General features: G+C 43.2%; 1 protein-coding gene and 1 long non-coding RNA gene across 2 annotated transcripts in view; both read right to left on the reverse strand.

The window, feature by feature from the left end:
* The window catches only part of LOC311230998 (transcriptional enhancer factor TEF-5-like), a 35,916-nt gene extending 15,281 nt beyond the window's left edge, over positions 1-20,635 (reverse strand). Inside the window, 4 exon segments of the mRNA XM_084317465.1 lie at positions 1,131-1,142; positions 10,593-10,655; positions 11,692-11,756; positions 20,505-20,635. Coding sequence (XP_084173591.1) covers positions 1,131-1,142; positions 10,593-10,655; positions 11,692-11,756; positions 20,505-20,511 — 147 coding nt within the window. The 5' untranslated portion in view covers positions 20,512-20,635.
* Positions 20,636-20,659: 24 nt separating this feature from the next.
* The window catches only part of LOC311231000, a 33,937-nt gene continuing 31,364 nt past the window's right edge, over positions 20,660-23,232 (reverse strand). The window contains exon 3 of the long non-coding RNA XR_014619846.1: positions 20,660-20,796. This is a non-coding gene — a long non-coding RNA (uncharacterized lncRNA). The remainder of the gene's footprint in view (positions 20,797-23,232) is intronic.

A 23,232-nucleotide genomic window follows, 5' to 3' on the forward strand; every position in this document is an offset into this window, starting at 1 on the left:
TTAAATCAAACTGAACATTCCAACAATCACATCTCCCTTTGAACAAGAGAAAAACAAGTCTACCAATGTGTAGCTCTTCTCAGTAATCAATATAGAGCACTAAGTTAAGGATGTGTTTGAGGATGAATACGATTTTAGAATGTTCATCTCATGACTTCTTTAAGGAGAAGCATATGTGGTTATAATAAGCTTGGCATCAGTATGCCCCAGCTAGTCACGGTCAATCTGCTGTTTATAACCAAAGCAATGATCTACCAACAGCATTCAAAGAAAACAATGTTGTTGTTGTTTTTTAGTTTTAGTTTTGCAGTGTCATAGTGTAAAGCACAAATAACAGGAATCAAGCAGCACCACCACACCATCACTTAGTTAGTGTGGGTCATGAGACAAAGTAAAGGCCAGTGTCCCGATCACCATTAGAGGAAGAGAACGAAGGAACAACGTGTCAAATTTGAACATAGGAAAATACATATAGTGTTCTATTGTACATTAGTCTTGTATCTACCATTTACACTAGGGAGTAGGGACACAATGAAACCTTTACTACAGAAGGAAAGAAAAAAAAATGCACAAAGCCAAGTCATTAGTGCCGAAGTCACACATACTAAAATTAGCTATGGTGCATCTGATAGTTAAAGCAATTTACATACATAAGCGTAAGTCATACTTTCATATGAAACAAAACAAAAGGCACTCTCTTGCTCTTTATTTGTGATTGCAATACTCCCGAGAGGGCAAAAAAACTGTTGTTGTTGTACCTTGATCTGGTCTATGAGGCCACAAACACAGACCCTCAGTAAGCGTTACAGCTTACTTTAGTGCATTTAGCGAGATGCCAATGCAATGAAAGGAAAAGCTGCCTCAGAAAGCGACACCCCCCGATTCAGACAATCAACCTGTTGCAAGCAAAGCTATACTTCATAATGTGACAGAGGCTATGGAGGATGACTGTAGACATCAGCCGGGATGAGCTGCAGTGATGGGGTGAAAAGCGCAGGTGATTCCTAAGCATTGCTTTATTATGGGATAGCGATGGGGTTGCCATGCCAGCGGAGGGCAATAGCGAGGGACAGTGCAACTTGCACTGCCAAGCAGAGGCTGAGGGGCAAGCATAAGTCAAATTCACTTACCAAATTCATGGCCTAAATCAAAGGAGAGAGAAGCCATTAGTACCGAACAGTTCTAAAAGGGGTTTCCTAATAAACAAACAAATATTTGGTTTAGATAAAAGATCTCACGGCATGGCAGAAAGTTGAAGTGCACTTTCTTTTCTGCTTTTCATAGACACAAGGTCGGTGTGTACTAATTCTGGATTTGTTGTAACTTTTGATTAAACTACACATTAATCAAAGTATACAACATAATATCATTTTTCACCCCCAGTCTGGAGCCTAAAAAGCTTTGTAATTACTGGGGGTGGCAATCACTCACCAGAGAGCACAACAACGAAAACAAAATCAATAATATCTTCCAAAGCATTTTAGATGCCCGACTGAACTAAACTCAAGAGTCATAAACTGGCCACAGGGTGGAGCTGTGACGTGAATTGACAGGAAGTGGTGCAGTGGTTCTCAACTTGTTTACTGTTAACCCTTTCCCTGCCACACTACCAAATGGTTAACCCGTTCACTACCACACTACAGAAGGTTAACCGTCTGTAGTGTGGTAGTGAAAGGTTAACCTTCTGTAGTGTGGTAGTGAAAGGGTTAAGGTTCCCTGAATTGACTCACATTAGGCTACAGATCCCAAGGACAAAGTCCAGATTTCCATGAACTGTCTAAAACGAGTACAGCTCCATTAAATGATGTAGATGAAATAAATAGCAATACCTTGTCTTATAGGGACTGCTACCTTATAATTTCATTGAGCTGAAATGAACACAACGCAAGGATCAAATGTCCCCGATGTCCCTAAACTCATTTACTCTCAATAAGTGTCAAACTAAATTAATGTGTGCAAAACGGTTTAGAGTCGTTGGATGTGTGTGAGATAAATCAGCATTGTTTTGGTGCCCCTTGAAAAGGTATAAAGTAAAATGCCAGACATTATTTACTAGACTTTTCAGATTTTTTTTTCATTTAAATTTTATAATAATTATTAGTTTTATTATTGTATTTGAATGATTTTCATCATTACGTGATGAGAATAAAAACATGTAGCTGCTTGATGCCGTCATATCAGTTCAATATTGTGGGAGAAAACATCAGAACTGTATGAACAGACTTCCCTGCTGAACCTCAAAATCAATATTCCCCAATACAGTTGCCCTTTATTAGGACTGACTGTTTAATACAATATTTAGAAAGTTAGATAGCTAGCTAGATTCATAGATTGATTACCAAATATTTTATATAGGAACAACAAACCTGAAGTTCGTTAATACATTTTATCATGCAATTCAGTATAACCAAAATGCCATTATCACTCTTGTGGTCTCAGGGATACTATTAGAAATGTGTTTTGAATCAGTTTCATATAGTGTGTATGTAGGTGTTAAGGTACATGAGCTTCTCATGATCATAATAGAGTGTGATGTGGAATTCAAGCAAGTAGACCCAGAAACACTTTCAGTTCAATGAGGTTTTGCCATAAAAAGTGATTATGTTATTATTATAATTTCTTTTTTTTAGCTTGATGTAAACTATTTGAATCCCAACATGGTTGCAATAATCTAAAATCAGTGTATCGTTCATTCCTTTCAGATTCAATTGAGAATCCCAAATCAGAAAAGAAAAAATTATTAGTATTTTTTTATATCATTATTCAAACTTGATTTAGATTTGTGTGATCCACAGGTGTCTTCCTTCACCTGTTGGTAGGGATGGGAATCGAGAATCGGAATCGATTGGGAACCGGTTCCTAATTGTCCGATTCCTGGAATCGCATGCCTCTGTGACTATCGATTCCTCTTATCGATGCCATGTTTTTCCGACAGTTGCGCATTTAAAAACAATAACGTTAGCGCCACGCATGCAGCCATAGCAGACTATTTGATTGCTTGACTAGGAAAACCTAAAGGGCTCGATATTGCGACCATTTTGTGTGTGCAGTGAAAACTGAAGGTGCTTTGCATAGTCATTAATTTACATGGTAAAGTAACGTTAGCCTCTAGCTAGCTAAATAGCCATGCTCATTGCATTGAATGCAACTACAGTTCAATAGATTAAATTAGTTCTCAAATACATTATTTTATTTAAGTGTATAGTTAATTTATTTTTTACAGTTTTTGTATTTTTCTGACATAAACAATAAATGACAATCAGAAATGTCAAGTTGCATGTTGTTATTCTAACCAGCTTAGTTCTGTTGCATTTCCAATTTATTTATTTAAATTATAAATGTATCAGGAATCGATAAGGGAATCGATAAAGAATCGGATCGATAAGCAGAATCGATAATGGAATCTTATCGATAAAATCTTTTCAATTCCCATCCCTACCTGTTGGACTATGCTTGTGCCTCTGGGCGCTTATTGAAATAACTCTTCCTCATGCACCTATAATTCACATAAGGAGGGACATAGGGATAGAACACTGTCATGATGCATTACAGGGCGCAGCTCTCTAAAACGCTCAAGATGTGAGTAAACCATGCGTAAAAGCCACAGTCTACATCACACATCCCACTAACAGCGGGGTGACGATGAGGTCCCAGCACTAAGGACCACATGAGAGACAGAACTCTCAGTCATGTCAATCAGATAGAACCTGATGAAAGGACCCTGGAGAGGACCAACAAATGTCCTCCACGAGACCCTCTGAGCAGAGCAGAGGAAGCCGCTACTTCACAAGTAGAGTGTGCTCTGATCCCTGTGGGGCGGAACCCGGCTGAAACACGGTGCCGTATGCCTGAGAGAAGGCTCCCCGACGCCAAGCAAGCTGATCCCCGATCTGGTGCAACCGGAAAGTCCTGTGTTGCAGACACACCCTTTCCAACAGCTGACGTATCAGGATCAGCTGTGAGGCCATGGGTATACTGAGAATGCATCCACTACCAGAGGAGGACTGTCCTTCTGACTGCATGAGAACCACAGGAGGCACTGATGGGACTGACTGCCTGCAAACAGGTCCATGTGAAGACCTGGGTGAGGCCAGCTGAACATCACACAGGAGAGAAAACTGGGCTGCTTGCTAACTGAGTTAGCGCAGCCAAACGGTATGACGGGAAAATAGAGCTCCTAACATGAGCAATACTAGGGGATGAATGGCGAGTAGACACAGCATTGACAGCGTTGATCCTCTCATATCCTCTTATCTCTCATGAGATAAGATGTGCGTATATAAATATGTTTACACAAACACACACCTGCTGGGGTTGGGATCATCCCTATGTTCCCCGGGTCCTATGTTCCCCGGGTTCTATGTTCCCCGCTTTGATTGATTGTATTCATTTTTATTATTTTATTAATTATTAATGTCCGCCTTGTTTCGAACGGTTAAGCTTAGGCCCTCTTTCGAACTGGTTAAGGTTAGAGTTTGGAATCAGGGCTGGTGGTCTAAAATGTTCAATCAATCAATCAATCAAAGCGGGGAACATAGAACCCGGGGAACATAGGACCCGGGGAACATAGGACCCGGGGAACATAGACATGCTCCCCTGGGGTTTGTCAGTGTTTTGGGCACACTTTTAAGCTTAAGAATTTAATGGGTAATGCCGTTTGGTCAAATGGACTTTTTCAACTTCATTTATAACTTGATTTAGATCAGTGTTTCTCAACTGGTGGGTCGCGACCCAAAAGTGGGTCGCGGGGCCATTTTGAGTGGGTCGCGGATGTGTAAAAAAAAAAAAATTACTTTTTTTTTTTTTTTTCACTGCCTAACTTTATGAAAGTGGCTTCTCAGCTCTGGTCCAACTGAAGACAAAGCGGAGGAACAGATTGGACATTGAGCATGACCTCAGAGTTGCTTTGTCTACCATCACCCCAGACGTTGAGACTCTTGTCAGGAGCAAACAACATCCCCAGTTATCCCATTAGTTCCCTGGGATGTTAAGCTAAGAAGTCTGCTAAGAAGGATATATTATTATTTATTATTATTATTTAATTTCATTGGGTTTTTAGCCCTAGTTGCACTTTTGTTGCAACCCCAGTTATCCCATTAGTTCCCCCAAACGTAGGTCTGTTATGTTAAGCTAAGAAATCTGCTAAGAAGCATATATTATTTATTATTCTTTTATTTCATTGGGTTTTTAGCAATAGTTGCACTTTTTTGTGTTTATTTCATGTTTTGAAAGATTGCGTATTACTGCAAATATTTTTTTTTACATAAATCATAGTGGTTAAAAATTTTGGGTCGCGACTTAATGACTAAGGAAAATGTTGGGTCCCGAGGCTAGACCAGTTGAGAACCACTGATTTAGATTGAGTCCAAAAGGAAACATCATACACATTCACATTATTCACAGAAATGGACGGTGCGGGTGTTCCCGTCTCCCCAGTCACTTCCTCCTCTTAGGACCTCTTATGCCACGCCACGGTTGCCCAGAGGTGCCCTGTGGAGCGGGGGTCCATCCGCTGCTGGTCCAGGGTCCCGCGACAGCAGCCGACAAGACAGTCGCGCTCTTGGATGGGGGCGGTGAAGCTCTCTGGAAGCCTGGAGGCACATCTGTTAACGTTGGATTACAAGCCACCGCTACCTCGTCTATTGAAGAACCAAAAAGGCCTTCCTCAGAGAGTGGGGGCTTTGAGGAGAGGAACCTCCCTCGCCTCGTCCAGGGATGACCGCTCTAGCCACAAATGCCTAAGGGTTGTCGCCTTACCTGAGGCTATAGCCTGCAAGTGCACGATAGCCCCGGAGACCTGGGCAAGGGTCTCGGTATCCTGGGTATCCAAGACCGCCTTGCCCGCCACGACCTTTGATAAATACGAGGCATTTACGAGGTATTCATCATTGGACGCACCTCTGATAAATGCATCCAATAATAAATACGAGGCCAGCAAAGCAATATTATCATCTGCGGCCACACTTTGCACAGTGGCGGTTTTATCCGCCAACTCCGCCACTTTGCGCGCCAGTTTATCCCACTAGGTAAAGGCTTCTGATCAGAGCGCACAATATCTCGAGCGAGTGGCTTATCAAAGCGCAGCCCACCGGTCTTAGGCCCCCTGACCAGGCCTTACACCTGCAAAAAGGACAGGTAGGCCTTGGTCAACCCCTTTACATTCGACACAATCTCATGTCCTCACATAAGGGTCAAATGCACAGCAGCTCCCGATCACGGTGTGTGTCCTCCCTAAAATACTAGCCCACAATAGCATCAGGGACCTGTGCCGGTAGGGGAACAGGCACCTCAATATCACAGGCTGCAGCCGCAGATAAGCCTGGGGAAAAGCTGTAGTACTGCCACTCCTCCTCCAGGGATACATACATGATACATCCCATGCGGTCTGGGTGATTAGCCCTGAAAAGGACTGCTGTGGTGGTGGAGCTCGGTCCACCTCACTATCAGTAGGAATTTCTTGCATTAATTCTGTAGCATAGGCTATATAGCTTACCATCAGTGTTTAAATGTTTTCTTGCAGTAGTAAGCTATGCATTTCATTCCAGTGTACACTCCTACTGAACACCACCAAGACCAAGGAGATGGTCGTGGACCCAGTCAACATCCGTGGGAAGGACATCGAGGTGGTAGAAACCTGTTAATACCTAGGCGAGCACCTGGACAACAAACTGGACTGGTCCCTGAACACAGAGGCCCTCTACAGGAAAGGACAGAGCCGGCTGTTCTTCCTCAGGAGGCTCAAGTCCTTGACATCTGCAGCGAAATGCTGTACATGTTCTACCACTCAGTAGTGGCCTTTTTTATGTATCTATTGTTACATATTCTATTCAATTCCACTGTATTCTTATATTTTAGTGTATATGTTCTACTACGACAGTGGTCCAGGAGGTAGAGCAGTCGTCTGGTAATCCAGGTTCCAGGTTCGATTCCCGCTCCTCCCAGGCAGCGTGTTGAAGTGTCCTTGAGCAAGACACTTAACCCCTAATTGCTCCCGATGTACAGGTTGGCACCTTGCATGGATGCCTCCGCCATCGGTGTGTGAATGTGTGAGTGAATGGGTAAGATGTGAGGAACAAAGCGCTATATACGCAGCCATTTACCATTTACTATGCACAATTTACAATACAATTATAATAAAATGTATTATATTATATTGTATTTTTATTCTAATTTAGTTTATATATTCCATTTTATTTTATTCTACTTTAATTGTCTGTTAATGTTGATGCACCAAATCAGTAAGCCTTACTGATTGCAGACAATCAAGGATCAATTTGCATGATACTATCTTCCTCTGCCATGTTCCAATTGTGGGCTACCTACTTTTCAATTGCAAAATGCTTCAAAGGGACCGAAACTCTGCCAAGCACCCATAATCCTTAACCAGCTATACAGACTATGCTTATTACAACAGGACTGAGCTATTAACTCCACAACTGTTTCTTTCAAATTCAAATCAATCTCGGAGTCGGCAGGGAGGGAGTGAAATCTGTCATAATCAACTTGTTTGTTAGCTTTGCAGTTAAAAAGGACAATGATTCACACTAGGTGGAGAGAACCCTTCCCCCCCAACCCTGTTGACTGGGGCCTTGGTTGCACAGTTCAGTGTGAACAAAAGCCTGAAAAACCAGAATCACAGTGATTGTAAGTCAATTAATCATGTTTTTTTAAGCTATTTGGTATCAACACCGTGGAACGATACACTAATTTAACTAAAGACTTATTTGAAACTGGCAAGATGCACGCAGATATTTCCACCACGCTGCAGCAGATGTTAGAATTCAAGTAAGTCTTTAATAAAATTTGACTTACAATCACTGCGTGATTCTGGCTTCTCAGGCTTTCTTTCACACTGAACTGTTTTGAACATATTTGCTGCAAGCTTGTCCAACACATGAATATGTCAATAACTCAAATTAAATATGAAAATCAAGTTGGGCCCATGGCCTGTTTTTTCATTTCCTATTTTTGACTTGAGCATATAAAACCAAAATGTTTATGTTCATAAATTAATAACAAAATAACAAATCATTTTCCCATTTTGGATTCTCAATTAAATATGAAAAGAATTAATGATACACTGATTATCTAGCAGTCTGTAATTTAAAATGACATGGGTTGTATTTTGTACCGTGAGTCTAGATATAGTTTTTTATAACATTCAAAATCCCAGCACAAAATTCTGATTTAAAATAGTTTCAATTAATAAAATAAGCCTGCTAGATGAGTATAACTTCCTTGGGATTCAAATGATTTGCATATCAAGATAATGTTTGAAAAAAATTATTGTTGAAAATATCCCTTTGAAGTGGGTCCACTGCCTAGAATCGTGCTCTATATGTGAGCACAAACTGCTAGTAATTATGCAAAACAAAAAAGAAATTGACTTGGTTTGCAAAATGTAAACAAAAGTTATAGTCATTCATTACAACTGAAGACAAAGTCGGAGATCATTACAACAGAACAATTTCATTCAATGTTACCTCGTTCATATAGAAGTAAACGTGATAAATGTGATTTGAGGTCAGCACAATAGAATGACAAAATGTTTGGTGATAATGAGTGTCTCCATTATTGTGTTCATGAATATATAGTCTTATTGACTGTAGTTATATGTAAGTATTAAAAATAGTATAAGAGGTATGAAGTGACATACAATGAATGGATTACTGTACGTTAAAGGACCATACAGTAAAACATTTATTTCTCGCCATTACCAGAGATTGTCTTTAACTAATTTTGTGTTCATAGGTGTATAAAGTGTATGTTTTGGTAGATCTCAGCCTGCCTTTCACTCTGCCATTGATGTTGAAAAGTGTTGAAAATATGATCCATGAAACTTGAAAGTCGCTAAGCATAGGTTATTTAGTCACTGTTGCATTTTTAGGAATTATTAAATGTTTGTGAAATATTTCTTCTACTTCAGGGATCAAGTCAAGTCAAGTCATTCTATATATTCTTGTATGTTTTTCTCTACTGTACTATGTTTTCCCCACTGTTTTATGCTGAAATGAGCATTGCACAGAGACAAATCCCAATCAACCATGTGTGTTGAAATGGCAACAAAGTATCTATCTATTTATCTAGGTTATTATTTACCCTTATGAAAATAATTGTATTGTTTATTTTTGCTAATGTTACTACTACTGTATTACTCTACTACAAGCTATTCAAATTGGCACAGCAACCAGGAACACCAGGGAGTTAATAACAGGCACACCCGACTGAATGCAGAGGTTTGATGTGCTGAGCTTCGAGTGCAGCAAAACAAAAAGGAAACAGTGGTTTTCAGAATGCCTAGTAACTTTCAAACAACTCATGCATGAGTATTTTCCTCCCCTTTTCAACATCAATTCAATACAATTCAAACCTTTATTTATTCTCGAAAAGACAATTGAGGTCACCCTCATTTTCAATGTCGTCGAGACTTTACAGACATTTCAATGCATACATTTTTACAATATAATAATAATAAATATGAATAACTATCTGTATAGCACTTTTCACACATGGACTGCAGTCCAGAGTGCCCGCACACCATTAAAAAAAATTGTAGTTTGAATGGCGTTTAGGAAGGTAAGCTGATATCAGCATAAACACACACTCCTACAAACACAACATGTGTTAAAAACAGCAGCAATCTCCGGTTATGGCGAGAAGTCAAAATGAATCAATACCGGTTTAACCTTGTGTTGGATAATGGATATATGGACATTGCACAATGTTTATGTCAATATTTCACATGGGAGGACATTAAAAAAAATAATAAGAAGAAATCCATTAGAGATACTAAAGACATCAAAGTGGAGAGAAGTTTGAGGACAGAGGAAATCTGAGAAAAGTATACAGGAAGGAGTACGGCTGACTCAGAGGACAGACAGGCAGCCGGAGCAAGGAGGACATCATGCTGCAATAAACACCTTCACCAGCCTCATCATCACAGCCCATGGAGCATTCCACTACACCACAAGCTTCACAATAAGCCACTGGCCAAACACTTTCCTTTGAAAATGATTAAATGCTAAATTAGTCTATAGCCAATGGAGCTAAGGCCTACGTAGAAACTATTGAAAATTAATTCGGTATGTGACTCTGGTCACTACATGCATAGCTGTTTGTGATCCTATTCTTTACTGTATGTATCAGAGGACAAAGTCTGTGAAAGGTTCTTAATAAACCAACAGACAAAGTCCCGTCTTGCTCGCCAAGCTTGCATCTCTTGCGTCCCTGACTGGAATCAAATATGTCACTTAAAGCGTCTTACAGCTGAATAACCAAAGTCCTTGTGTGGAAACTAAGCGCTAACATGCACAAACTAACTGGTCAGCAGCAAAAGCCAAGCCTTTTACCAGCCCCGCCCAGCCCGCAGTGAAGCGCATACCTTTAGCTTTGACTGGATCTCGCGAGATTTTCTCCGGGCGAGAACCTGCAAGTGGCTAGAAACCTGCAGATGAGAAGAGCCAAGAGGAGGGAAGAGAAAAAGGACATGGAGAGAGAGAGAGAGGGAGAGGAGAAGGGAAGAGAGAAGCCGTAACCAAAGAGGAAAGCGATGCCCAGTCAGTGGTGCCAGGAGGCCAGTAGGTGGCACCTACCTTGATACCCGCTTGGTATTCTCGGACCTTCTTCCGTGCTAACACCTGTATGTGACTAGATACCTAAAGGGGTGCGAGACAGTTTTGGAGCTTAAACAGAGCATGCACTTGGAAACATTGCTGGCACATATGCACACATGCACGCAGACTTATGACTGTGTGCACCCACGCACACACTCATACACACACACACATGCGTGCAGACTTATGACTCATACACACACATGCACACACGCATACACAATGCAACACATGCACACACACACACACATACACACACACACACCCCACAGCACAATAGCAGCAGTATCATCACTGTCTAATGCATGCAAATGAGATTATTCAAAAGCTGTTCTTTTTTTTCTTCTTTTAATTTCTTTTTGGCTTTCTGTATTTTTCACCCATCCCAATTTAGTCCTTATGTCAATTCCCTTCCTGGTCGTTGCGTACATTGCCCCACTGTTGGCCTGGGGAGGGTGTAGAACTACCACATGCCTCCTCCGATACATGTGGAGTCGCCAGTCGCTTCTTTTCACCTGACAGCGAGGAGTTTCACTGGGGGAACGTAACGCGTGCGGAGGTTCACACTATTTCCCCCAGATCCCCTCCCTGCTGAACAGACCGACCAGTAGGAATCGCAGTTTACAACGACCAGGACACATACCCCACCGGCTTCCCACCCGCTAACACTGCCAATTGTGTTATATTAGTAGGGACAACTGACCAAGCCGGAGGTACCGCTGACAGCTGGATTCGATCCCAGAGTCGCTGCGGTGGTATGCGAGTGCTTAGTCCACTGCGCTACCCAGCCGCACCAAAAGCTGTTATTTTATCCAAATAAAATATCACTGTGTTGTCACGACAGTGTCATCGTTTCAAATCAAATGTAGACATTACAAAGACGTTGACTACAATCCCAAACTGTTGCCTGTGATATAGTATTCTTCCTGCGACTACCTAGTCAGCAATGCGGCAAGCAAAAGCATACGTTTAGATCTCAAGAATTGCTTTGATTGAAAGCATCCGAGTTTAGTTTTTTTTGTCAGATGCATATATGTGTATGCTACTGTCAAAACGTTACATAGCATGCCATATTTACCTGTTTTCTTGTGCGGGTTTTGCCTGTCCTCAGCTTGATGTACCTTGCTATCAATTCATTGCGACCTATAACAAACGAGAGGAATAAAGAAGTTGTGAATATCAAATGCAGGAAAATCAATCACCTTTCATTCACAAGCAAATTCGTCTCATTATCATATACACACCGCATGAGATGTAGGCTTGTTTTAATCCTCTGTAGATACAATACCGTCCGACACTACTACCAAATAAACACTAGGTGGCACACTAACCACACTCTCTACAGGCCTCATACATCACACAGTGTGACCCAGAGGTTCTCAGGGCAAAAATATATTCAATCAATTGTCACGGGTCAAAGGTTACCGCAGCACCTTTATTTCCCTTAGGGAAAATATATTTCAAAACCGACGGCATAATTCCCCACAAGGCAGCCCGGAAGATTTATCTCCTTTTCTTTTCCATAATTTCATTAGCTCGTTACTGTGTTGCTCATGTGGCCGTGTAGCCTCATTACAGAGGGTGCTGAGAAAACATTACATAACATCTATACTCGACATTCTGCACAAACAGGTCGGGCAGAGAAGTAGCTTCTATTCTGGGCTTTAATGGTCCTCTTTACCATCACCAGCGGGTGACACAGGTCTTTAGAGCAACCTTTTCTTTTCATTTTATTTTTGTATCACAGACAAATGCTGCCTGGGACCCTGCAGAACTAGATATTCTATGTAGGAGCGAGGGACCATTCCATACTGTTAAGAGGAAGAAATAATCTATAACTTTCCGCTCCGCACCAAAGTCATGCTTACTGGATTTCTGCAGCTCAACATTAGATGGCAGTGAGGGAGGGGGGGGGGAACAGCTGCATTTCCTGAATAATGACCTAAACTCCTGCACGCTCGCTGACAGCGAGTTAGACCAACCATGTGGTCATGACACATACACACACACACACACACACACACACACACACACACACACACACACACACACACACACACACACACACACACACACACACACACACACACACACACACACACACACACACACACACACACACACACACACACACACACACACATTTGTTGAAATATGGGGACATTATATAGACGTACATGCATTCTGTAATTAACCATAACCAACCTTAACCTAACCTAGCCTTTACTCTAACCTAATCTGATACTCTGTTTGTGTACTGTAATGCTATTTGGAATTATTTGTATATGTAGGAATATTGGAATATATTTTTAAATGTATGCTACTATAATGTTACTGTATGTATGTATGTACTGTTTTGTTGTGTGTGGACCCCAGGAAGACTAGTTGTTGCTGCGGTGATGACTAATGGGGATCCGTAATGAAAGATAAAAAAGATAACCATAACCATCACACTACAATAGCTTGTCAAACTAAATCAGGACATCGAAAATGTCCTCATTTGGTATAGCATGTCCTGATTTTGTGAGTGTGTCTCAAAATTGTCAAAATTTTTCACATAAACAAGGTCCACGCATGCACACACACACATACATACATACAAACAAACACACATGCACGCACATGTGGACATGCACACACACACACACACACACACACACACACACACACACACACACACACACACACACACACACACACACACACACACACACACAAACACACACACACGCACGCCACACACACACATGCACAGAGACAAAGGGCAGAAGAGGCTATGAACCACCACACTCCTGGCAGAAAACTCCCATACGTCTACAGTAGGTGCTGTATGTGTTAACGGCTCTCAGATGCACAAGCAGACATAATAACAGGAGAAAGCCTCACATCCTGCTTTATTCACACACTACTTCTCTCCAGCCCTTGGCCTCCTCAAGGCCCTGGTTTGTGCAATTACCATAAAAGTACTGCAGGCCATCTACAGCAGGCTTGTAGCACCCACTGTGCTCTACAGCCAGCCAGCCAGCAGGGCAGAGCGGAGCTGTCTGCCGATACTGAAGTAGCCCCTCCCCTTCTCCCCCAGGCCGAGGATGGACACGCCTGCTCCAGAGCCTCCGCATTCCTAGCATTCCTCTCAGCCTGTCACATCTGTGCTAGCCAGTCTGATTGGCCTGGGCCTGTGATCGCAGACGCTGCCTGTGCGGATATGCAGCTCCAAACTCTGGGAGAGAAGCAGGGGTAAGGGCTATGGGGTGTGGGCTATGGGGCTGTGGCTATGGGGTGTGGGCTATGGGGTGAGGGCTATGGGGTGAGGGCTATGGGGCTGTGGCTATGAGGTGAGGGCTATGGGGTGAGGGCTATGGGGCTGTGGCTACGAGGTGAGGGCTATGGGGTGAGGGCTATGGGGTGAGGGCTATGGGGATGTGGCTACAGGGTGAGGGCTATGGGGCTGTGGCTATGGGGTGAGGGCTATGGGGCTGTGGCTATGGGGTGAGGGCTATGGGGATGTGGCTACGGGGTGAGGGCTATGGGGCCATGGCTATGGGGTGAGGGCTACGAGGTGAGGGCTATAGGGTGAGGGCTATGGGGCTGTGGCTACGGGGCTGTGGCTATGCCTGGGGTCGGGACTATAGGGTCGGTGCTACAGGGGTTGGGACAGGGGGCTTGGGACAGGGGGCTTGGGTTATGGGGGGCAGCTGAGGCTGTAACTCTTAAGAGGAGACACAAAGCCAGAACTGTCTTCGCCAACAACTGCCACCTGGCAGCAGGGCAGCCCCTCTTCCCAAAACAACAGCAGTGTGTGACCCTGGACCCAACGGACAGCAACACCTGCTGCTGACCGTCCCGCACAGAGGAGGAACAATTACAGCCCTAACCCCCGGCGCAACTGCCACTCTCAATCTCCTTGACTGAGAGGCAGAGGGAAAAAGCATTATATCTTCCCAACTACTGACTTCTAGAATGACTCTCACATGCTGTGCCATTGCAAGGGGCTTCCAAAGAAGTGCCACAGACTCGCCTGACTAGAAAGAGAGAAGGAGAGAGTTCCATTGTGGTGAGGTGTCTTATTACTGTATGTAGCCAGTAATAAATTAATTGCCGATATTTTCCGGATTTACCACGCAAAAGCTGCACGATGACAAACAAAATAGAACGTATCATTGAAGTTGTTAACGTCACAGTGAGTACATTACATTAATATAAAACAGTACGTGAGCTAGCCCCCGTTGAATTCAGTGTAATAACGGCACTGCAAGGCTAGTGCAGAAATAGGAAGCACACTATATAACACCATGACTGTGTTTCATGTAGAACATAGAACGACCTGCTCTGTGCAGCTCAGGCCTGCCCAGACATGACAGAGTGAGGGGTCAGCCGTCAGCAAGACCTGTGGGCCCCAAGTCAGATGGTGAATAGGTTGATATACACACACAGCAGAGGAACATGACAGGTGCACACACACACACGCACACATGGAACATGCACACATGGAACACGCACGCACGCACACACACACACACACACACACACACACACACACACACACACACACACACACACACACACACACACACACACACACACACACACACACACACACACACACACACACACACACACACACACACACACACACAGATTCATCACACAAGTTATCAAACACTTTTGTGCAAACTCTTTTCCTATTCTTTCTTTCTCTCCCCCCCCTCTCTCTCCCCCCACCCCTCTCTCTCTCTCTCTCTCTCTCTCTCTCTCTCTCTCTCTCTCTCTCTCTCTCTCCCCCCCTCTAACCCCCTCTTTGTGTTCTGTCTAACGCCCTGGCTGATTGCTCAACACCCCGCCTAGTGCAGTTCAGATCCCTGCAGGCTGACTTTGCCGTTTCTTAACCCCTTGTGTGCAAGCAGGCCACGCCTACTCCTTCTCTTTTAACATGTCTTGTCCGCTGGAATTTTCCACTTCCACGCTGAGATAGTGAGCCAAGAGGTAATCTCTCTTCTTTTCTCTCCCTCTATCTCTCCCCCCCACCACCACCACCGTCCACCCCCCCGGTATCCCTACCTTCTCCCCTCTCTCCCCTGTTCTCCCTCTCTCCCTCCCTCCATCCCTCCCTCCACCCCACCCCTCTCATAACATTGAGGTAATCCTAAATTGCTAACATACTGCTCAGCCATGACTGAAAACATTCCTCACATCTCGGCATGGGGTCTGACAGGGAAGCACCAGCAGGCCTGCTCAGTCATCATCGCCAGACTGGTCTGCCCTCTGCCCCTCTTACACACGAGCCACCATACCTTTAGACCCCGTGTCCTCTCCGCATGCGACCGGCCCATCAGTCATTCCCCATGCATCTCAACAAAGGTCAAATTGAGACCTAAGCCTTCCCTCCAGTGCCTAATTTCGTTTTCTTTTTTGTTCTGCACCCGGTCGGTGACAGCTGCGGGGATGAGGCAGAGGGGTGTAGTGGGGCGGCTTTGGCTCAGGGGTAGAGCGGGTCGGCCAATGATCGAAGGGTTGGTGGTTCGAATCCCGCTCAAGCCCATGTCCATCCCATCACAGTTGTGTCCTTGGGCAAGACACTTAACCTACTTGCCTCGTATGAATGTGTATGGATGTGAATGAATGTTGGTGGTGGTCGGAGGGGCCGTAGGCGATGATTATTCGCCATGCTTCCATGAGTCTGCCTCAGGGCAGCTCTGGCTGCAATTGTAGCTTACCACCACCGGTATGACTGTGTATGAACGAATAATGGACTCTGTGAAGCGCTCTGGGTGTCATGAAGAGCACTATATAATTCCAAGCCATTATTATTATTATTATTATTATTATTATTAGGAGGTTTGGCGCTCCTCCCAAAGGGCCAGATAGCACAGGTGAACCACATGTCAACGGGTTGGCCTCGACGCAAAACAAGACAGGCCAATTTTTTTTTACACACGCTCATTTTCTAAACGTCCTCTTAGTCAGTGAAACAGTCTGGAAGATATTATATGTATTTTAGACTGTATGTTATATACAACATCTATATTCTAATGGATATGATATATCTACCGAAACTTAAATAAGGCCTAAATATTATTATTATATTATATTTGGGTTTTGCTTTAGGATTTTGCATATAGATTAGACTGTAACAATAACATTCTAAAAGGACCCACGTTTATTTCCTGTTTTGCAATGTTGCTATGGTAACAGTTGACAGGAAATACATTGGGTCCAAACTGTTCCCTAGCAATAGAATTCCAGTGAAACCGTCTATATATTAGGGGAATTTCCACTTATTACAACACACTTGGGCAGGTTGGTCTGTGATGATGAAAATATTCATAAATTTCTCTTATAACCAGGAACAAGGGCACAAGTCCTGGGCCCCGATAGTCAAGAGTTTTATTTGTCACGGCATACAAGTATACAATGAAATGATATGCGATGGCAAACTGATAAGGCTCCACAGAGAATGAACTGTAGATGAAAAAGCTACTTTATCGTAATATCTGTGATGATTTTCTGGGAATAGGGGGTAGATCTGCTACTTGGAACAGATAGAAATACTCTGAATGATAATGAGAAGCTTGTCTTTAGATAAAAGGTCAGATAAACACTAGTCCCTCTGTGGTCCCTCTGTGGTTATCAACAGAGCAACTTCATCTGTATGACATTGGCTCTCTGGATTATAGCTGAATTGCAACTGGAGGGGAATTTGTTCATCTTCCCAAATACAGATTAGACTGTAATAAGAAGAACATGTAAACTAAGCATTTTTAAAATATATTTTCCAAGATAAATAGAAAAAGGAAGGAATTAATCCCCCTTGAAGGGGGGGGGGGGTGTAATTAAGAAAGTAAATTCCAGTACACACAGGATCGATCACCTGTGTCGACAAATAAATCAATTCAGAGGTGATCCTGTGTGTACGGGAATTCACCCCCTACCCCCCCAACTGTTTTCCTTCTCAAGTTCACTAGACACTCCTGCCGGGGAAATCTGGTCAACTTTGAGAAGCCTGGTAGTACGGTACGAAGCAATCATCTTGCTACGGCCATAGACATTAACACATGTTTCCCACCAAAGGAAACAAAAAACAAAAAAGAATCTGGAATTCCCAGTGGGAATGATGACTTGCCTGCCTTTTGAGGCCACTGAGAGTTTGAGACTGCAAGGTAGACAGTATTACACGCAGCGCAATCGTTAAAATTCCCCTAGCCTCACGTCAGGGTAGCTTTTAGATGTCTGAGGTCATCGCCTTGTGAGAAGGCTTCTTCTGGGCCACGCTTCTGCTCTGCCAGGAGATCCTTAGATGACTTAGTGTAAGAGAAGAGGGTGTTTACAGCTCGGGAAAAGAAAAGCAGCCGTTCTTCTTGACCTCTAACAGGGTCCCTGACAGTTTGCTGCTAAGAGGTTAGATTGTGGGCGACCTGGCTCTTTGTTGACTCTCTCATGACAAATATATTGAACTTAAGTCTCAACACTGCGTTGCTAAACCGTTAGAGCACCCATGAAGGCTGACGCATTAGAGTTGCCTTGAATAGCCCACCGTAAAGGTCAACATACAAAAACCAAATTAAAAGGATGTTGTCAAAACTAACAGTACTATTGTGATGAAAAATCAAGCAATAGGCCTACAATGTGAAAGAAGTAGGTTATGCCTCGTTTAAGCTTCTCTGACTCAAAAACAAAGTCTATGCTTATTCCTGGACTACATTCATAATGGTCCTTGTCAGATAAGCATAAAATGCTAACTGAAAGCAGACTCAACACAGATTTCATTTTTTCCCAGCAGCCCAGCCGTTGTTTAGATCTCACTGTGTGTGTTCTCTAGAACAGCTCTGAATACCAGTGTAACAACAGGGGCAGCAAGAAGCAGTGTGCTGTATCATTGCAGGTATGTGCGTGTCCGTGAACATCCAACTCTGCCTGACAAATGAACAAATGAGATTCCATCCTTAAATGACTCACGCCGAAAGAATCCCGTCTCAACATCAAGGACGGAACAATGATGCAAAAAACAAACAAATAAATAAATAAGTGGTATGAAAACAAATACTGATGCCCCTAAATATGCAGTTTTGTCTGAGACTTTCATGCAAACGATTGATGGCTTTTATGGTTACAGTGGAGCAGGAATCAATTTAAGTTTACGAGACACGGACAATAATTACAGGACAGGAAAATCTTGCAAAACATGGCTGGAGGAGGTTTGCATTGTATTGGTGAAAATAACAGTATTTCTCAAACCAAAAAGAGGTTTTGCTGAAGACAATAAAGTACCAGTGCAGTGAAGAAATCTCCTGGCGGAGGTAACTACATTTCCTGTCAATCCTAATTTCACTCTGTTCCTTCCAACGTCTAATTTGACGTTTAATTCAAACCAGCTCTTGAGCCTGTCCATTCTCTCTCTCTCTCTCTCTCTCTCTCTCTCTCTCTCTCTCTCTCTCTCTCTCTCTCTCTCTCTCTCTCTCTCTCTCTCTCTCTCTCTCTCTCTCTCTCTCTCTCTCTCTTCTCTCTCTCTGTTGCAGGAGAAGTGGGGGAATCAACATAACATGACACCAACGTCATCGCCTTTAAACACCTGGATGTTGTGGCGATTCTAACGAGGAGCTCGTCAGCTCACCCATCTGGGCCACGAAAGTAATCTCAGCACCTGCAATTTATTGAACACACAGCAGGAAATAACACAGCAATCCTAGGCCTCTGTGGATATGCCAGTGCGATGACTCTTCTTCCCACCAGCTTGAATCGCACTGCGCTAATTAACTTTAATTTCCCTGAGTCATGCGGCATCAAACCCACGACACCTCTTCAGGAACGCTTATTGAGGATGAGGTTCGGTGACCTGAGGGCAGAACATGCATGCGAGCAACGAACACTGGCACATAATGTTCTGCTGCACACACAGACAAACAAAGAGACAGGTTTTGCCACTTATAGAGTCACAGAAGGCAAAGTGAGGAAGAGAAAAAGGCAATCAAATTGGTGGGCATGGAAAACAGAGGTGGTTGGAAAGGAGGTCAGGCGCAAACCGGTTTTTGGAGAACTGACAGGTGTAAATCAGGCCCTGAGAGTTGATGCTCTGAGGGAGCGCTGGCAGGACTGGAAGAACCAGCCCCTGGGTCAGACAACAACAGGTACGGACTTGTTAAAAAAACAACAACAACGGGCGGCCGGGTAGTGCAGCGGACTAAGCGTCTGTCTACCACCATTACATTTTTTACATGTAAGAGACAGTGGGATCGAATCCAGCTGTGGTGCGTCCGGGTTGGCCGACCGTCCATACTAACACAATTGGCAGTGTTAGAGGGTGGGAAACCCGGCGAGGGTGGGTCCTGGTCGTTGCCAACAGTGACTCCTACAGTTTGGTCGGGGCGCCGGCACAGCAAGGGAAGGATCTGGGAGAGGTAGTGTGACCTTCCACACGTTACACTCTCCCAGTGAGAGTCCGCGCTGCCAGGTGAAAAGAAGCGGTGGGCTGGCTACACATGTGTCGGAGGAAGCATGTGATAGTCTCCGCCCTCCCGGACCGACGGTAGGGGGTAGAGTGCGCAACGACCAGGAAGGGGATTGGGAATTGGCATAACGACTAACATTGGGATAAAAAAAAAAAAAAAAAAAAAAAAAAAAAACAACAACAACAACAACAACAACAACAACAACAACAACAACAAAACATAGGCTTGAGTGTCAAAGCTGGGACATTGGTTTTTGTGAGAGGAGGGAACGGGTTTGCTTTTCCCCCCTCCTTTGCCTATTAGGGGTACCGTACTGAGACTTGTTTGTCTCTGGTGTATGGCTCTTGGCTTGCCTCCGCCACAAAATGCTGATGCGTATTCATCGTGGTATTGCTGATTGCCATATAATTGTTGTGTTCTTTTCGTGACTTCTCAGCGCACTACTCACCATACATCTTTCCCTCGTCTGAGAGGATGATTTTCCTCCGTCCGCAGGGAGGGTAGATAGCGAGGGCCTCTTGGAAGCTCTGCTCGATATCCGGGCTCCAGACACCCTCTGCGTCCCCGTCCAGGGCCTTGTCCAGCTCGTCATTGTCCCCGTCCAGCCCGTCCTCCGGGCTGCCGTTGGCACTCCACTCGTTGGACGCAATGGTGGCGACTCCCCCCGGGCCCGTCCCCGAGCCCTTCTATCACAGGATCTGTTCAGAGACAGCTGTCCTCGAGTCCTGCTATCACAGGATCTGTTCAGAGACAAAGATGGAATAGGAAAGAAATGAGATCAGTCTAATATCAGTAGCAACAGAGACGGAAACACAGTGTCAGAGTTTGGACCCAAACGCTGTTAAAACATTTGAATATCAGCTAGGTCATCCATCTTTACTCATGACTCATAAGAAAGTCATCACTTCCAAACAACCACTATACTGTTTTTAATCCTAAATGAAGGCTAGTCTGAATGCACTTGTAACGTCCAACACCTCCTTCACTATAGCTAACCATAGACATTTTCCCTGTCTTTGTTAGATAGAAATGTTCCCCATCTTTGTTAGATAGTAAATTATTGTTCTGTCAGAGCTGACGGATGCCTCTTTTCCCAGTGAGCCTCATGCGTCTTCTTTTATCTCTAATGAAAACTGTACAAAAACAGTAGGTTACACAAATCTGAATTATCGCATGGTGGTCAATAAGCATATTAGCACTTTGGCACAAACACTATGCACTAGTACCTAAAGCACCTTAAACGTATAGTCTTCCTATTTCTTGGTTTGTCTCGCCACATCGCACATTATTGTGTCATCAGTGTTTCATATATTGTCTGTTTTTTATGGTTGGGAAGTTTGTGTAGTTTAGTAACATGTACTGTTGTCTGTTCTTGTGATCATGACGTTTGTGTACATTTGTCATTTGTCTGCTCTGTTAACATCAACCTGCAAAGGGATTACAGATGGAAATTTGCCTCTGGCTATAATCTGGCATATTTACATGGAAATGGCAATCAATATGTCAATATGTACTGTACTTACAGTACTGTAATATGTACTGTACTGTATTTTGAATCAATCAATCAATCAATCAATCAATACGGTTATTGATTTGGCTGGATTAGAGTTACTTGCTTGAGGTTTTTTGTGTTTCATTTCAGTGAGAGTATATCAGGGAGCTGTCTGAATATGGAATACTATACAATACTGTATACAGTCAGTGTATATATATATATAAGTTACTACTTTGTCAGTATTTACACTTTTCACCATTATCCATGTATGAATAAACATACAATATATATACTCTTTGTCAAAGAGTATACCAGGGAGCTGTTTGAATATGGAATACTATACAATATATATGGTACTACTTCGTCAGTATTTACATTGTTCACCATTAACTTTGTATGAATAAACAATACTAACCGTAATTATTGCTATCATTTCCTAGTTTTTTTCTTCCTCTCTGACATGGCCAAATGAATTCAAGATATTCCATAAAATGTAGTTTAAAGACCTTACTAATCAGCACTAGCCTCAAAGAATTCTTGTGGTCTGGGAACTCAGGCCCAATGTGGTTGGCTTATGGCTGACTGCTTAAGTATTTTTCAAGCTGCCCTTTCAGCATTGTATTGTTTCTGAGATGGAAGTCTATGAGGTAAGTAACCCAGGGCGCTTGTGTTTTCACATTTGCATTTCTGCAGATGCCGACAGAAATACACATATTGGATAAATATAGAGAATGCCAAGAGTGATGGTCCTCTGGGTGAAGTAAAATCCTCAGATTACAAGAACATTTTGAGGTTCTACAATAAAACTAAATGTTAAGAGAGTATCACAGATCAGTGGCTCTCAACTGGTTTTACAGCTGGACCCAAATATGAACTCGTGAAATTCTGCTTCAACTGTATTAACTGTCAAAATTGGTATTTTTCTACCTTTTGGTTCTTATTTTACCTTTATTCAACCAGGGAAGCTCGACTGAGCTCACATGCTCTCTTTCAACCGATTAACCAACTGCTTCATCATAAATACAAATTGAATTACAAAAGAAAAAAAAATATATATATCTTTTTTATCCTTCCAAGTGTGTTGTGATTGGCCACGCCCACGGGTGCTCCTTGATGAAAACAAGGCCCCGAATCACCTTCCTCGATATGAGAGGACATCTCAGGAGTCGTTGTCTTGCACCACTCAACATCTTCCCAACATCCTTATCTTTCAGCAGTATCAAATACCTGAACACCGGAGGCTAACAATGGTCCCAAAATCACAAGTAGACATGGTTTTGATGCCGGTGCCCATTACTAATAAGGATGTACGCGTACGTACGCAGTCCTTCCAGAATGTTCCCACACAGTCCACTTTGAGTTTAGATACTCTCGTAAATCAGCCAAAAGACATTATGCAATTCCACAGACCGTTCCGAAAACGATACATTTTATTGCTGCGGGTCTGCCAAGCCATCACTGAATCACAGATCACTGAAGGGAGAAAAAAAGAAAAAAGAACAAAGAAAAGTGCAAGCAAAAAGAAAAAGGGCAGGGTGGAGGATTATAGATCCCACCGTTCCTTTCCCATCATCATTCACGGGGAATTACAGAGGATCAAAGACGAGGCGACCAGGCTATGTACTACTGTTCCTCCTCGTTCAACACCAGCCACGGATCGTTCTGCTACCGTTTGGGGGGG

The sequence above is a fragment of the Notolepis coatsorum genome (genome assembly GCF_963971535.1).
Source record: "Notolepis coatsorum genome assembly, chromosome: 6".
NCBI classification, from domain to species: domain Eukaryota; kingdom Metazoa; phylum Chordata; class Actinopteri; order Aulopiformes; family Paralepididae; genus Notolepis; species Notolepis coatsorum.